Genomic DNA, 17,354 nt, shown 5'->3' on the forward strand with positions numbered 1-17,354 from the left:
GGGGAGACAGCGAGAGAAGCAGAGACATACTCACAGGGAGAGCTAGCAGGGGAGGAGCCGGCCAGCAGGAGGGGGGAGACAGCGAGAGAAGCAGAGACATACTCACAGGGAGAGCTAGCAGGGGAGGAGCCGGCCAGCAGGAGGGGGAGACAGCGAGAGAAGCAGAGACATACTCACAGGGAGAGCTAGCAGGAGAGGAGCCGGCCAGCAGGAGGGGGAGACAGCGAGAGAAGTAGAGACATACTCACAGGGAGAGCTAGCAGGGGGGAGCCGGCCAGCAGGAGGGGGGAGACAGCGAGAGAAGCAGAGACATACTCACAGGGAGAGCTAGCAGGGGAGGAGCCGGCCAGCAGGAGGGGGAGACAGCGAGAGAAGCAGAGACATACTCACAGGGAGAGCTAGCAGGGGAGGAGCCAGCCAGCAGGAGGGGGAGACAGCGAGAGAAGCAGAGACATACTCACAGGGAGAGCTAGCAGGGGAGGTGCCGGCCAGCAGGAGGGGGAGACAGCGAGAGAAGCAGAGACATCCTCACAGGGAGAGCTAGCAGGGGGGGAGCCGGCCAGCAGGACGGGGAGACAGTGAGAGAAGCAGAGACATACTCACAGGGAGAGCTAGCAGGAGAGGAGCAGAGACATACTCACAGGGAGAGCTAGCAGGGGGGAGCCGGCCAGCAGGAGGGGGAGGTAGTGAGAGAAGCAGAGACATACTCACAGGGAGAGCTAGCAGGGGAGGAGCCGGCCAGCAGGAGGGGGAGACAGCGAGAGAAGCAGAGACATACCAACAGGGAGAGCTAGCAGGGGAGGAGCCGGCCAGCAGGAGGGGGAGACAGCGAGAGAAGCAGAGACATATTCACAGGGAGAGCTAGCAGGGGAGGAGCCGGCCAGCAGGAGGGGGAGATAGTGAGAGAAGCAGAGACATATTCACAGTGAGAGCTAGCAGGGGAGGAGCCGGACAGCAGGAGGGGGGAGACAGCGAGAGAAGCAGAGACATACTCACAGGGAGAGCTAGCAGGGGAGGAGCCGGCCAGCAGGAGGGGGGAGACAGCGAGAGAAGCAGAGACATACTCACAGGGAGAGCTAGCAGGCGAGGAGCAGAGACATACTCACAGGGAGAGCTAGCAGGGGAGGAGCCGGCCAGCAGGAGGTGGAGACAGAGACATACTCACAGGGAGAGCTAGCAGGGGAGGAGCCGGCCAGCAGGAGGGGGGAGTCAGCGAGAGAAGCAGAGATACTCACAGGGAGAGCTAGCAGGGGAGGAGCCGGCCAGCAGGAGGTAGAGACAGCGAGAGAAGCAGAGACATACTCACAGGGAGAGCTAGCACGGGAGGAGCCGGCCAGCAGGAGGGGGAGACAGCAAGAGAAGCAGAGACATACTCACAGGGAGAGCTAGCAGGGGAGGAGCAGAGACATACTCACAGGGAGAGCTAGCAGGGGAGGAGCCGGCCAGCAGGAGGTGGAGACAGCGAGAGAAGCAGAGACATACTCACAGGGAGACCTAGCAGGAGAGGAGCCGGCCAGCAGGAGGGGGGAGACAGCGAGAGAAGCAGAGACATACTCACAGGGAGAGCTAGCAGGGGAGGAGCCGGCCAGCAGGAGGGGGAGATAGTGAGAGAAGCAGAGACATACTCACAGGGAGAGCTAGCAGGGGAGGAGCCGGCCAGCAGGAGGGGGGAGACAGCGAGAGAAGCAGAGACATACTCACAGGGAGAGCTAGCAGGAGAGGAGCCGGCCAGCAGGAGGCGGGAGAGAGTGAGAGAAGCAGAGACATACTCACAGGGAGATCTAGCAGGGGGGAGCCGGCCAGCAGGGGGGGAGAGATAGTGAGAGAAGCAGAGACATACCCACAGGGAGAGCTAGCAGGGGAGGAGCCGGCCAGCAGGAGGGGGGAGACAGCGAGAGAAGCAGAGACATACTCACAGGGAGAGCTAGCAGGGGAGGAGCCGGCCAGCAGGAGGGGGGAGACAGCGAGAGAAGCAGAGACATATTCACAGGGAGAGCTAGCAGGGGAGGAGCCGGCCAGCAGGAGGGGGAGATAGTGAGAGAAGCAGAGACATACCAACAGGGAGAGCTAGCAGGGGAGGAGCCGGCCAGCAGGAGGGGGGAGACAGCGAGAGAAGCAGAGACATATTCACAGGGAGAGCTAGTAGGGGAGGAGCCGGCCAGCAGGAGGGGGAGACAGCGAGAGAAGCAGAGACATCCTCACAGGGAGAGCTAGCAGGAGAGGAGCCGGCCAGCAGGAGGGGGAGACAGCGAGAGAAGCAGAGACATATTCACAGGGAGAGCTAGCAGGGGAGGAGCCGGCCAGCAGGAGGGGGGAGACAGCGAGAGAAGCAGAGACATACTCACAGGGAGAGCAAGCAGGGGGAGCCAGCCAGCAGGAGGGGGAGGTAGTGAGATAAGCAGAGACATACCAACAGGGAGAGCTAGCAGGGGAGGAGCCGGCCAGCGGGAGGGGGGAGACAGCGAGAGAAGCAGAGACATACTCACAGGGAGAGCTAGCAGGGGAGGAGCCGGCCAGCAGGAGGGGGGAGACAGCGAGAGAAGCAGAGACATACTCACAGGGAGAGCTAGCAGGGGAGGAGCAGAGACATACTCACAGGGAGAGCTAGCAGGGGAGGAGCCGGCCAGCAGGAGGGGGGAGACAGTGAGAGAAGCAGAGACATACTCACAGGGAGAGCTAGCAGGGGAGGAGCCGGCCAGCAGGAGGGGGGAGACAGCGAGAGAAGCAGAGACATACTCACAGGGAGAGCTAGCAGGGGAGGAGCCGGCCAGCAGGAGGGGGGAGACAGCGAGAGAAGCAGAGACATACTCACAGGGAGAGCTAGCAGGGGAGGAGCCGGCCAGCAGGAGGGGGAGACAGCGAGAGAAGCAGAGACATACTCACAGGGAGAGCTAGCAGGAGAGGAGCCGGCCAGCAGGAGGGGGAGACAGCGAGAGAAGTAGAGACATACTCACAGGGAGAGCTAGCAGGGGGGAGCCGGCCAGCAGGAGGGGGGAGACAGCGAGAGAAGCAGAGACATACTCACAGGGAGAGCTAGCAGGGGAGGAGCCGGCCAGCAGGAGGGGGAGACAGCGAGAGAAGCAGAGACATACTCACAGGGAGAGCTAGCAGGGGAGGAGCCAGCCAGCAGGAGGGGGAGACAGCGAGAGAAGCAGAGACATACTCACAGGGAGAGCTAGCAGGGGAGGTGCCGGCCAGCAGGAGGGGGAGACAGCGAGAGAAGCAGAGACATCCTCACAGGGAGAGCTAGCAGGGGGGGAGCCGGCCAGCAGGACGGGGAGACAGTGAGAGAAGCAGAGACATACTCACAGGGAGAGCTAGCAGGAGAGGAGCAGAGACATACTCACAGGGAGAGCTAGCAGGGGGGAGCCGGCCAGCAGGAGGGGGAGGTAGTGAGAGAAGCAGAGACATACTCACAGGGAGAGCTAGCAGGGGAGGAGCCGGCCAGCAGGAGGGGGAGACAGCGAGAGAAGCAGAGACATACCAACAGGGAGAGCTAGCAGGGGAGGAGCCGGCCAGCAGGAGGGGGAGACAGCGAGAGAAGCAGAGACATATTCACAGGGAGAGCTAGCAGGGGAGGAGCCGGCCAGCAGGAGGGGGAGATAGTGAGAGAAGCAGAGACATATTCACAGTGAGAGCTAGCAGGGGAGGAGCCGGACAGCAGGAGGGGGGAGACAGCGAGAGAAGCAGAGACATACTCACAGGGAGAGCTAGCAGGGGAGGAGCCGGCCAGCAGGAGGGGGGAGACAGCGAGAGAAGCAGAGACATATTCACAGGGAGAGCTAGCAGGCGAGGAGCAGAGACATACTCACAGGGAGAGCTAGCAGGGGAGGAGCCGGCCAGCAGGAGGTGGAGACAGAGACATACTCACAGGGAGAGCTAGCAGGGGAGGAGCCGGCCAGCAGGAGGGGGGAGACAGCGAGAGAAGCAGAGACATACTCACAGGGAGAGCTAGCAGGGGAGGAGCCGGCCAGCAGGAGGTAGAGACAGCGAGAGAAGCAGAGACATACTCACAGGGAGAGCTAGCACGGGAGGAGCCGGCCAGCAGGAGGGGGAGACAGCAAGAGAAGCAGAGACATACTCACAGGGAGAGCTAGCAGGGGAGGAGCAGAGACATACTCACAGGGAGAGCTAGCAGGGGAGGAGCCGGCCAGCAGGAGGTGGAGACAGCGAGAGAAGCAGAGACATACTCACAGGGAGACCTAGCAGGAGAGGAGCCGGCCAGCAGGAGGGGGGAGACAGCGAGAGAAGCAGAGACATACTCACAGGGAGAGCTAGCAGGAGAGGAGCCGGCCAGCAGGAGGCGGGAGAGAGTGAGAGAAGCAGAGACATACTCACAGGGAGATCTAGCAGGGGGGAGCCGGCCAGCAGGGGGGGAGAGATAGTGAGAGAAGCAGAGACATACCCACAGGGAGAGCTAGCAGGGGAGGAGCCGGCCAGCAGGAGGGGGGAGACAGCGAGAGAAGCAGAGACATACTCACAGGGAGAGCTAGCAGGGGAGGAGCCGGCCAGCAGGAGGGGGGAGACAGCGAGAGAAGCAGAGACATACTCACAGGGAGAGCTAGCAGGGGAGGAGCCGGCCAGCAGGAGGGGGGGATAGTGAGAGAAGCAGAGACATACCCACAGGAAGAGCTAGCAGGGGAGGAGCCGGCCAGCAGGAGGGGGGAGACAGCGAGAGAAGCAGAGACATACTCACAGGGAGAGCAAGCAGGGGGAGCCAGCCAGCAGGAGGGGGAGGTAGTGAGATAAGCAGAGACATACTCACAGGGAGAGCTAGCAGGGGAGGAGCCGGCCAGCAGGAGGAGGGAGACAGCGAGAGAAGCAGAGACATACTCACAGGGAGAGCTAGCAGGGGAGGAGCCGGTCAGCAGGAGGGGGGAGACAGCGAGAGAAGCAGAGACATACTCACAGGGAGAGCTAGCAGGGGAGGAGCAGAGACATACTCACAGGGAGAGCTAGCAGGGGAGGAGCTGGCCAGCAGAAGGGGGGAGACAGTGAGAGAAGCAGAGACATACTCACAGGGAGAGCTAGCAGGGGAGGAGCCGGCCAGCAGGAGGGGGGAGACAGCGAGAGAAGCAGAGACATACTCACAGGGAGAGCTAGCAGGGGAGGAGCCGGCCAGCAGGAGGGGGAGACAGCGAGAGAAGCCGAGATATACTCACAGGGAGAGCTAGCAGGGGAGGAGCCGGCCAGCAGGAGGGGGGAAGACAGCGAGAGAAGCAGAGACATACTCACAGGGAGAGCTAGCAGGAGAGGAGCCGGCCAGCAGGAGGGGGAGACAGCGAGAGAAGTAGAGACATACTCACAGGGAGAGCTAGCAGGGGGGGAGCCGGCCAGCAGGAGGGGGAGACAGCGAGAGAAGCAGAGACATACTCACAGGAAGAGCCAGCAGGGGAGGTGCCGGCCAGCAGGAGGGGGAGACAGCGAGAGAAGCAGAGACATCCTCACAGAGAGAGCTAGCAGGGGGGGAGCCGGCCAGCAGGAGGAGGAGACAGCGAGAGAAGCAGAGACATACTCACAGGGAGAGCTAGCAGGAGAGGAGCAGAGACATACTCACAGGGAGAGATAGCAGGGGGGAGCCGGCCAGCAGGAGGGGGAGGTAGTGAGAGAAGCAGAGACATACTCACAGGGAGAGCTAGCAGGGGAGGAGCCGGCCAGCAGGAGGGGGAGACAGCGAGAGAAGCAGAGACATACTCACAGGGAGAGCTAGCAGGGGAGGAGCAGAGACATACTCACAGGGAGAGCTAGCAGGGGAGGAGCCGGCCAGCAGGAGGTGGAGACAGAGACATACTCACAGGGAGAGCTAGCAGGGGAGGAGCCGGCCAGCAGGAGAGGGGAGTCAGCGAGAGAAGCAGAGACATACTCACAGGGAGAGCTAGCAGGGGAGGAGCCGGCAAGCAGGAGGTGGAGACAGCGAGAGAAGCAGAGACATACTCACAGGGAGAGCTAGCAGGGGAGGAGCCGGCCAGCAGGAGGGGGGAGACAGCGAGAGAAGCAGAGACATACTCACAGGGAGAGCTAGCAGGGGAGGAGCCGGCCAGCAGGAGAAGGAGACAGTGAGAGAAGCAGAGACATACTCACAGGGAGAGCTAGCAGGGGAGGAGCCGGCCAGCAGGAGGGGGGAGACAGCGAGAGAAGAAGAGACATACTCACAGGGAGAGCTAGCAGTGGAGGAGCCGGCCAGCAGGAGGGGGAGACAGCGAGAGAAGCAGAGACATACTCACAGGGAGAGCTAGCAGGAGAGGAGCAGAGACATACTCACAGGGAGAGCTAGCAGGGGAGGAGCCGGCCAGCAAGAGGGGGAGACAGCGAGAGAAGCAGAGACATACTCACAGGGAGAGCTAGCAGGGGAGGAGCAGAGACATACTCACAGGGAGAGCTAGCAGGGGAGGAGCCGGCCAGCAAGAGGGGGAGATAGTGAGAGAAGCAGAGACATACTCACAGGGAGAGCTAGCAGGGGAGGAGCCGGCCAGCAGGAGGGGGGAGACAACGAGAGAAGCAGAGACATACTCACAGGGAGAGCTAGCAGGGGAGGAGCCGGCAAGCAGGAGGGGGGAGACAGCGAGAGAAGCAGAGACATACTCACAGGGAGAGCTAGCAGGAGAGGAGCCGGCCAGCAGGAGGGGGGAGACAGCGAGAGAAGCAGAGACATACTCACAGGGAGAGCTAGCAGGAGAGGAGCCGGCCAGCAGGAGGGGGGAGACAGTGAGAGAAGCAGAGACATACTCACAGGGAGAGCTAGCAGGGGAGGAGCCGGCCAGCGGGAGGGGGGAGACAGGGAGAGAAGCAGAGACATACTCACAGGGAGAGCTAGCAGGAGAGGAGCCGGCCAGCAGGAGGGGAGAGATAGTGAGAGAAGCAGAGACATACTCACAGGGAGAGCTAGCAGGGGGGAGCCAGCCAGCAGGAGGGGGAGGTAGTGAGATAAGCAGAGACATACTCACAGGGAGAGCTAGCAGGGGAGGAGCCGGCCAGCAGGAGGAGGGAGACAGCGAGAGAAGCAGAGACATACTCACAGGGAGAGCTAGCAGGGGAGGAGTCGGCCAGCAGGAGGGGGGAGACAGCGAGAGAAGCAGAGACATACTCACAGGGAGAGCTAGCAGGGGGGAGAGATAGTGAGAGAAGCAGAGACATACTCACAGGGAGAGCTGGCAGGGGGGGAGATAGCGAGAGAAGCAGAGAAATACTCACAGGGAGAGCTAACAGGGGGGGAGACAGCGAGAGAAGCAGAGACATACTCACAGGGAGAGCTAGCAGGGGGGGAGATAGCGAGAGAAGCAGAGAAATACTCACAGGGAGAGCTAGCAGGCGAGGAGCCGGCCAGCAGGAGGGGAGAGATAGTGAGAGAAGCAGAGACACACTCACAGGGAGAGCTAGCAGGAGAGGAGCCGGCCAGCAGGAGGGGGGAGATAGTGAGAGAAGCAGAGACATAGTCACAGGGAGAGCTAGCAGGAGAGGAGCCGGCCAGCAGGAGGGGGAGGTAATGAGAGAAGCAGAGACATACTCACAGGGAGAGCTAGCAGGGGAGGAGCCGGCCAGCCAGCAGGAGGGGGGAGGTAGTGAGAGAAGCAGAGACATATTCACAGGGAGAGCTAGCAGGGGGGGAGACAGCGAGAGAAGCAGAGACATACTCACAGGGAGAGCTAGCAGGGGAGGAGCCGGCCAGCAGGAGGGGGAGACAACGAGAGAAGCAGATACATACTCACAGGGAGAGCTAGCAGGGGAGGAGCCGGCCAGCAGGAGGGGGAGACAACGAGAGAAGCAGATACATACTCACAGGGAGAGCTAGCAGGGGAGGAGCCGGCCAGCAGGAGGGGGAGGTAGTGAGAGAAGCAGAGACATACTCACAGGGAGAGCTAGCAGGGGAGGAGCCGGCCAGCAGGAGGGGGGAGACAACGAGAGAAGCAGAGACATACTCACAGGGAGAGCTAGCAGGGGAGGAGCCGGCCAGCAGGAGGGGGGAGACAGCGAGAGAAGCAGAGACATACTCACAGGGAGAGCTAGCAGGAGAGGAGCCGGCCAGCAGGAGGGGGGAGACAGCGAGAGAAGCAGAGACATACTCACAGGGAGAGCTAGCAGGAGAGGAGCCGGCCAGCAGGAGGGGGGAGACAGTGAGAGAAGCAGAGACATACTCACAGGGAGAGCTAGCAGGGGAGGAGCCGGCCAGCGGGAGGGGGGAGACAGGGAGAGAAGCAGAGACATACGCACAGGGAGAGCTAGCAGGAGAGGAGCCGGCCAGCAGGAGGGGAGAGATAGTGAGAGAAGCAGAGACATACTCACAGGGAGAGCTAGCAGGGGGGAGCCAGCCAGCAGGAGGGGGAGGTAGTGAGATAAGCAGAGACATACTCACAGGGAGAGCTAGCAGGGGAGGAGCCGGCCAGCAGGAGGAGGGAGACAGCGAGAGAAGCAGAGACATACTCACAGGGAGAGCTAGCAGGAGAGGAGCCGGCCAGCAGGAGGGGGAGGTAGTGAGAGAAGCAGAGACATACTCACAGGGAGAGCTGGCAGGGGGGGAGATAGCGAGAGAAGCAGAGAAATACTCACAGGGAGAGCTAGCAGGGGGGGAGATAGCGAGAGAAGCAGAGAAATACTCACAGGGAGAGCTAGCAGGCGAGGAGCCGGCCAGCAGGAGGGGAGAGATAGTGAGAGAAGCAGAGACACACTCACAGGGAGAGCTAGCAGGAGAGCAGCCGGCCAGCAGGAGGGGGGAGATAGTGAGAGAAGCAGAGACATAGTCACAGGGAGAGCTAGCAGGAGAGGAGCCGGCCAGCAGGAGGGGGAGGTAATGAGAGAAGCAGAGACATACTCACAGGGAGAGCTAGCAGGGGAGGAGCCGGCCAGCCAGCAGGAGGGGGGAGGTAGTGAGAGAAGCAGAGACATACTCACAGGGAGAGCTAGCAGGGGGGGAGACAGCGAGAGAAGCAGAGACATACTCACAGGGAGAGCTAGCAGGGGAGGAGCCGGCCAGCAGGAGGGGGAGACAACGAGAGAAGCAGATACATACTCACAGGGAGAGCTAGCAGGGGAGGAGCCGGCCAGCAGGAGGGGGAGGTAGTGAGAGAAGCAGAGACATACTCACAGGGAGAGCTAGCAGGGGAGGAGCCGGCCAGCAGGAGGGGGAGATAGTGAGAGAAGTAGAGACATACTCACAGGGAGAGCTAGCAGGGGGGAGAGATAGTGAGAGAAGCAGAGACATACTCACAGGGAGAGCTAACAGGGGGGGAGACAGCGAGAGAAGCAGAGACATACTCACAGGGAGAGCTAGCAGGGGGGGAGATAGCGAGAGAAGCAGAGAAATACTCACAGGGAGAGCTAACAGGGGGGGAGACAGCGAGAGAAGCAGAGACATACTCACAGGGAGAGCTAGCAGGCGAGGAGCCGGCCAGCAGGAGGGGGGAGGCAGCGAGAGAAGCAGAGACATACTCACAGGGAGAGCTAGCAGGGAGGAGCCGGCCAGCAGGAGGGGGGAGGCAGCGAGAGAAGCAGAGACATACTAACAGGGAGAGCTAGCAGGGGAGGAGCCGGCCAGCAGGAGGGGGGAGGCAGCGAGAGAAGCAGAGACATACTCACAGGGAGAGCTAGCAGGCGAGGAGCCGGCCAGCAGGAGGGGGGAGATAGTGAGAGAAGCAGAGACATACTCACAGGGAGAGCTAGCAGGGGAGGAGCCGGCCAGCAGGAGGGGGGAGGCAGCGAGAGAAGCAGAGACATACTCACAGGGAGAGCTAGCAGGGGAGGAGCCGGCCAGCAGGAGGGGGGAGGCAGCGAGAGAAGCAGAGACATACTCACAGGGAGAGCTAGCAGGGGAGGAGCCGGCCAGCAGGAGGGGGGAGGCAGCGAGAGAAGCAGAGACATACTCACAGGGAGAGCTAGCAGGGGAGGAGCCGGCCAGCAGGAGGGGGGAGATAGTGAGAGAAGCAGAGACATACTCACAGGGAGAGCTAGCAGGAGAGGAGCCGGCCAGCAGGAGGGGGAGGTAGTGAGAGAAGCAGAGACATACTCACAGGGAGAGCTAGCAGGGGAGGAGCCGGCCAGCCAGCAGGAGGGGGGAGGTAGTGAGAGAAGCAGAGACATAATCACAGGGAGAGCTACCAGGGGGGGAGACAGCGAGAGAAGCAGAGACATACTCACAGGGAGAGCTAGCAGGAGAGGAGCTGGCCAGCGGGAGGGGGGAGACAGCGAGAGAAGCAGAGACATACTCACAGGGAGAGCTAGCAGGGGGGTGAGATAGTGAGAGAAGCAGAGACATACTCACAGGGAGAGCTAGCAGGGGGGGAGATAGCGAGAGAAGCAGAGAAATACTCACAGGGAGAGCTAACAGGGGGGGAGACAGCGAGAGAAGCAGAGACATACTCACAGGGAGAGCTAGCAGGGGGGGAGATAGCGAGAGAAGCAGAGAAATACTCACAGGGAGAACTAGCAGGCGAGGAGCCGGCCAGCAGGAGGGGGGAGATAGTGAGAGTAGCAGAGACATACTCACAGGGAGAGCTAGCAGGGGAGGAGCCGGCCAGCAGGAGGGGGGAGGCAGCGAGAGAAGCAGAGACATACTCACAGGGAGAGCTAGCAGGGGAGGAGCCGGCCAGCAGGAGGGGGGAGGCAGCAAGAGAAGCAGAGACATACTCACAGGGAGAGCTAGCAGGAGAGGAGCCGGCCAGCAGGAGGGGGAGGTAGTGAGAGAAGCAGAGACATACTCACTGGGAGAGCTAGCAGGGGAGGAGCCGGCCAGCCAGCAGGAGGGGGGAGGTAGTGAGAGAAGCAGAGACATACTCACAGGGAGAGCTAGCAGGGGGGGAGACAGCGAGAGAAGCAGAGACATACTCACAGGGAGAGCTAGCAGGAGAGGAGCTGGCCAGCGGGAGGGGGGAGACAGCGAGAGAAGCAGAGACATACTCACAGGGAGAGCTAGCAGGGGGGAGAGATAGTGAGAGAAGCAGAGACATACTCACAGGGAGAGCTAACAGGGGGGGAGACTGCGAGAGAAGCAGAGACATACTCACAGGGAGAGCTAGCAGGGGGGGAGATAGCAAGAGAAGCAGAGAAATACTCACAGGGAGAGCTAACAGGGGGGGAGACAGCGAGAGAAGCAGAGACATACTCACAGGGAGAGCTAGCAGGGGGGGAGATAGCGAGAGAAGCAGAGAAATACTCACAGGGAGAGCTAGCAGGCGAGGAGCCGGCCAGCAGGAGGGGGGAGATAGTGAGAGAAGCAGAGACATACACACAGTGAGAGCTAGCAGGGGAGGAGCCGGCCAGCAGGAGGGGGGAGGCAGCGAGAGAAGCAGGGACATACTCACAGGGAGAGCTAGCAGGGGAGGAGCCGGCTAGCAGGAGGGGGGAGGCAGCGAGAGAAGCAGAGACATACTCACAGGGAGAGCTAGCAGGGGAGGAGCCGGCCAGCAGGAGGGGGGAGGCAGCGAGAGAAGCAGAGACATACTCACAGGGAGAGCTAGTGGGGGAGGAGCCGGCCAGCAGGAGGGGGGAGATAGTGAGAGAAGCAGAGACATACTCACAGGGAGAGCTAGCAGGAGAGGAGCCGGCCAGCAGGAGGGGGAGGTAGTGAGAGAAGCAGAGACATACTCACAGGGAGAGCTAGCAGGGGAGGAGCCGGCCAGCCAGCAGGAGGTGGGAGGTAGTGAGAGAAGCAGAGACATACTCACAGGGAGAGCTAGCAGGGGGGGAGACAGCGAGAGAAGCAGAGACATACTCACAGGGAGAGCTAGCAGGGGAGGAGCCGGCCAGCAGGAGGAGGGAGACAGCGAGAGAAGCAGAGACATACTCACACAGGGAGAGCTAGCAGGGGAGGAGCCGGCCAGCAGGAGGGGGAGGTAGTGAGAGAAGCAGAGACATAATCACAGGGAGAGCTAGCAGGGGAGGAGCCGGCCAGCAGGAGGGGGAGGTAGTGAGAGAAGCAGAGACATACTCACACAGAGAGAGCTAGCAGGAGAGGAGCCGGCCAGCAGGAGGGGGAGGTATTGAGAGAAGCAGAAACATACTCACAGGGAGAGCTAGCAGGGGAGGAGCCGGCCAGCAGGAGGGGGAGGTATTGAGAGAAGCAGAGACATACTCACAGGGAGAGCTAGCAGGGGGGGAGACAAAGTGAGGAGAGATAGAGGAGAATGTGGGTATGCTTGCAGAAAGGAGGCACTAATGAGAGTAGATGTAGCGTCATTCTCATTCCGGGGGGGGGGGGGGGGCAGGGGAGGGTCTGTGTAGGCTGCTAGTGAGAAGCTGGAGACACGGGAGAGCCCCAAGCATCTGTTAGAGCAACGTGCACGTGGGCTGGAGGACGAGACAGCTGAAACAGTTTCCATACAGGAATCACAAACTACCTGCATGGAGATGGAGCCATTATTCCAGTTTGTGGGCGGAGACAGTTTCCGACATTCTCCCAGAACCATTGATGACACAAAGACAATTACTGTGGTGACCAAAGAGACCAAGAGGCTTTCACATACCCTGGAAAATAGGAACCTGTGTTATTCTATAGACAGGCGGAGGCAGGCAGAGAGAGGCAGGGACAGGCGGAGGCAGGCAGAGAGAGGCAGGGACAGGCGGAGGCACGCAGAGAGAGGCAGGGACAGGCAGAGGCAGGCAGAGAGGGAGGCAGGGACAGGCGGAGGCAGGCAGAGAGGGAGGCAGGGACAGGCGGAGGCAGGCAGAGAGAGGCAGGGACAGGCGGAGGCAGGCAGAGAGAGGCAGGGACAGGCGGAGGCAGGCAGAGAGAGGCAGGGACAGGCGGAGGCAGGCAGAGAGAGGCAGGGACAGGCGGAGGCAGGCAGAGAGACTCACGGACTAACAGAGAAAGGCAGGGACAGGCAGAGGCACACAATGCACAAAGACAAAATCAGACAGATGCACAGAGACAGAGGCACACAGACACACACAAAGAGGGACAGGCACACAGACACACACACAAAGAGAGACAGGCACACACACACACACAAAGAGAGACAGGCACACACACACACACAAAGAGAGACAGGCACACACACACACACAAAGAGAGACAGGCACACACACACACACAAAGAGAGACAGGCACACACACACACACACACACAAAGAGAGACAGGCACACAGACACACAAAGAGAGACAGGCACACAGACACACAAAGAGACAGGCACACAGACACACAAAGAGAGACAGGCACACACACACACACACACACACACACACACAAAGAGACAGGCACAGACACACACACACAAAGAGAGACAGGCACACAGACACAGACACACACACAAAGAGAGACAGGCACACAGACACACACAAAGAGAGACAGGCACACAGACACACACACAAAGAGAGACAGGCACACAGACACACACACAAAGAGAGACAGGCACACAGACACACACACAAAGAGAGACAGGCACACAGACACACACACAAAGAGAGACAGGCACACAGACACACACACAAAGAGAGACAGGCACACAGACACACACACAAAGAGAGACAGGCACACAGACACACACAAAGAGAGACAGGCACACAGACACACACACAAAGAGAGACAGGCACACACACAAAGAGAGACAGGCACACAGACACACACACAAAGAGAGACAGACACACACACAAAGAGAGACAGGCACACAGACACACAAAGAGAGACAGACACACACACAAAAAGAGACAGGCACACAGACACACACACACAAGAGAGACAGGCACACAGACACACACACAAAGAGAGACAGGCACACAGACACACACAAAGAGAGACAGGCACACAGACACACAAAGAGAGACAGACACACACACAAAAAGAGACAGGCACACAGACACACACACAAAGAGAGACAGGCACACAGACACACACACAGAGAGACAGGCACACAGACACACACAAAGAGAGACAGGCACACAGACACACAAAGAGAGACAGGCACACAGACACACACACACAAAGAGAGACAGGCACACAGACACACACACACAGAGAGACAGGCACACAGACACACACACACAAAGAGAGACAGGCACACAGACACACAAAGAGAGACAGGCACACAGACACACACACACAAAGAGAGACAGGCACACAGACACACACACACAGAGAGACAGGCACACAGACACACACACACAAAGAGAGACAGGCACACAGACACACAAAGAGAGACAGGCACACAGACACACACACACAAAGAGAGACAGGCACACAGACACACACACACAGAGAGACAGGCACACAGACACACACACACAAAGAGAGACAGGCACACAGACACACACAAAGAGAGATAGGCACACAGACACACACACACAAAGAGAGACAGGCACACAGACACACAAAGAGAGACAGGCACACAGACACACAAAGAGAGACAGGCACACACACACACACACACACACAAAGAGACAGGCACACACACACACAAAGAGAGACAGGCACACAGACACACACACACAAAGAGAGACAGGCACACAGACACACACACACAAAGAGAGACAGACACACACACACACACAGCCACACAGACACACACAGACACACAAAGAGAGACAGGCACACAGACACAGACACACAAAGAGAGACAGGCACACAGACACAGACACACAAAGAGAGACAGGCACACAGACACAGACACACAAAGAGAGACAGGCACACAGACACAGACACACAAAGAGAGACAGGCACACAGACACACAAAGAGAGACAGGCACACAGACACACAAAGAGAGACAGGCACACAGACACACAAAGAGAGACAGGCACACAGACACACAAAGAGAGACAGGCACACACACACACACAAAGAGAGACAGGCACACAGACACACACACAAAGAGAGACAGGCACACAGACACACACACACAAAGAGAGACAGGCACACAGACACACACAAAGAGAGACAGGCACAAAGACACACACACAAAGAGAGACAGGCACACAGACACACACACACAAAGAGAGACAGGCACACACACACACACACAAAGAGAGACAGGCACACACACACAAAGAGAGACAGGCACACAGACACACAAAGAGAGACAGGCACACAGACACACACAAAGAGAGACAGGCACACAGACACACACAAAGAGAGACAGGCACACAGACACACACAAAGAGAGACAGGCACACAGACACACACAAAGAGAGACAGGCACACAGACACACACACAAAGAGAGACAGGCACACAGACACACACACAAAGAGAGACAGGCACACACACACACACAAAGAGAGACAGGCACACAGACACACACACACACAAAGAGAGACAGGCACACACACACAAAGAGAGACAGGCACACAGACACACACACACAAAGAGAGACAGGCACACAGACACACACAAAGAGACAGGCACACAGACACACACACACATAGAGAGACAGGCACACAGACACACACACAAAGAGACAGGCACACAGACACACAAAGAGAGACAGGCACACACACACAAAGAGAGACAGGCACACAGACACACACACACAAAGAGAGACAGGCACACAGACACACACAAAGAGACAGGCACACAGACACACAAACACATAGAGAGACAGGCACACAGACACACACACAAAGAGACAGGCACACAGACACACAAAGAGAGACAGGCACACAGACACACACAAAGAGAGACGGGCACACAGACACACACACAAAGAGAGACAGGCACACAGACATACACACAAAGAGAGACAGGCACACAGACACACACACACAAAGAGACAGGTACACAGACACACACACACAGAGACAGGCACACAGACACACACACAAAGAGACAGGCACACAGACACACACACACACATAGAGAGACAGGCACACAGACACACACACAAAGAGAGACAGGCACACAGACACACACACAAAGAGAGACAGGCACACAGACACACACACAAAGAGAGACAGGCACACAGACACACACACAAAGAGAGACAGGCACACAGACACACACACACACAAAGAGAGACAGGCACACAGACACACACACAAAGAGAGACAGGCACACAGACACACACACAAAGAGAGACAGGCACACAGACACACACAAAGAGAGACAGGCACACAGACACACACACACAAAGAGAGACAGGCACACAGACACACACAAAGAGAGACAGGCACACAGACACACACAAAGAGAGACAGGCACACAGACACACACAAAGAGAGACAGGCACACAGACACACACAAAGAGAGACAGGCACACAGACACACACACACACACAGAGACAGCCAGAGATGCACACAGCGAGAAAGACACAGAAAAATATGCATGGAGATGCGGACAGACACACACACACACGTATGTTGCTGACAGGCACACTAATATTTCCTCATTACACTCACACACTTACATGTATGTCGCTGACAGGCACACACAGACACATGTATGTAGCTGGCAGGCACACATAGACACATGTATGTAGCTGGCAGGCACACATAGACACATGTATGTAGCAGGCAGGCACACACAGACACATGTATGTAGCTGGCAGGCACACATAGACACATGTATGTAGCTGGCAGGCACACATAGACACATGTATGTAGCTGGCAGGCACACATAGACACATGTATGTAGCTGGCAGGCACACATAGACATGTATGAAGCTGGCAGGCAGAGGTTATGTGGGACAGTGCACATACCTGACGAGTTTTGGCTTGGGGTGCACGTTCCTCATGCGGTACTTTGCCAGTCTCTTATTCAAACAGTTAAAGGTGGCTCCCAGTAACCCCCCGATCACCCCCATGATGATGAAGAACGCCAGGTCTAGCACCGTCCACAGGTGACATTTCTTATCAGAGTCAGCGCACTGGGAACACATAACATGCTGGGCTGTCTGCGCTATTCAGCACATGAGATACAAGACAACATGGAGCTAACAGCAGTGATTGCCGTAACCCACGGCAACCAGCGTTCCCGATACACACAATCATCCTTCCTACACCCTCTATTAGTCTTCCCCATTACTTCATATGCAATCAGTATAAATAACAGGCCACTGGTGTCTTCCAAAACAAAAGCAGGTAACTGGTGGCACTACAAGTCCCAGCATTTCCTTTGCTATACAGGGAAACACTAACTGGAAGGGCATGCTGGGGCTTGTTGCTCCATCACCAGTTAGCGAGCCAACCTCAGCTGGGTACGCGGGCGTGTTACCACTCACCTACAGTCCTGTGTACACCTGTCTTACTAGCGTGCAGAAACAGGCAACACACCTGTGTCACTAGCGTGCAGAAACACGCAACACACCTGTCTTACTAGCGTGCAGAAACACGCAACACACCTGTGTCACTAGCGCGCATAAACAGGCAACACACCTGTCTCACTAGCACGCATAAACAGGCAACACACCTGTCTCACTAGCACGCAGAAACAGGCAA

General features: G+C 58.3%; 1 protein-coding gene across 1 annotated transcript in view; it reads right to left on the reverse strand.

Moving 5' to 3' along the window:
- CLCN6 (Cl-/H+ antiporter 6) overlaps positions 1–17,354 on the reverse strand; it is a 117,050-nt gene that overhangs the window by 16,046 nt on the left and 83,650 nt on the right. Inside the window, exons 12-13 of the mRNA XM_088456258.1 lie at positions 16,617–16,783; positions 12,327–12,453 (exon numbers count right to left, since the gene is read on the reverse strand). Of these exons, the coding sequence (XP_088312384.1) occupies positions 12,327–12,453; positions 16,617–16,783 (294 nt within the window). The remainder of the gene's footprint in view (positions 1–12,326; positions 12,454–16,616; positions 16,784–17,354) is intronic.

The sequence above is a fragment of the Taudactylus pleione genome, unplaced genomic scaffold (genome assembly GCF_031769625.1).
Source record: "Taudactylus pleione unplaced genomic scaffold, aTauple2 ptg000693l, whole genome shotgun sequence".
NCBI lineage: Eukaryota > Metazoa > Chordata > Amphibia > Anura > Myobatrachidae > Taudactylus > Taudactylus pleione.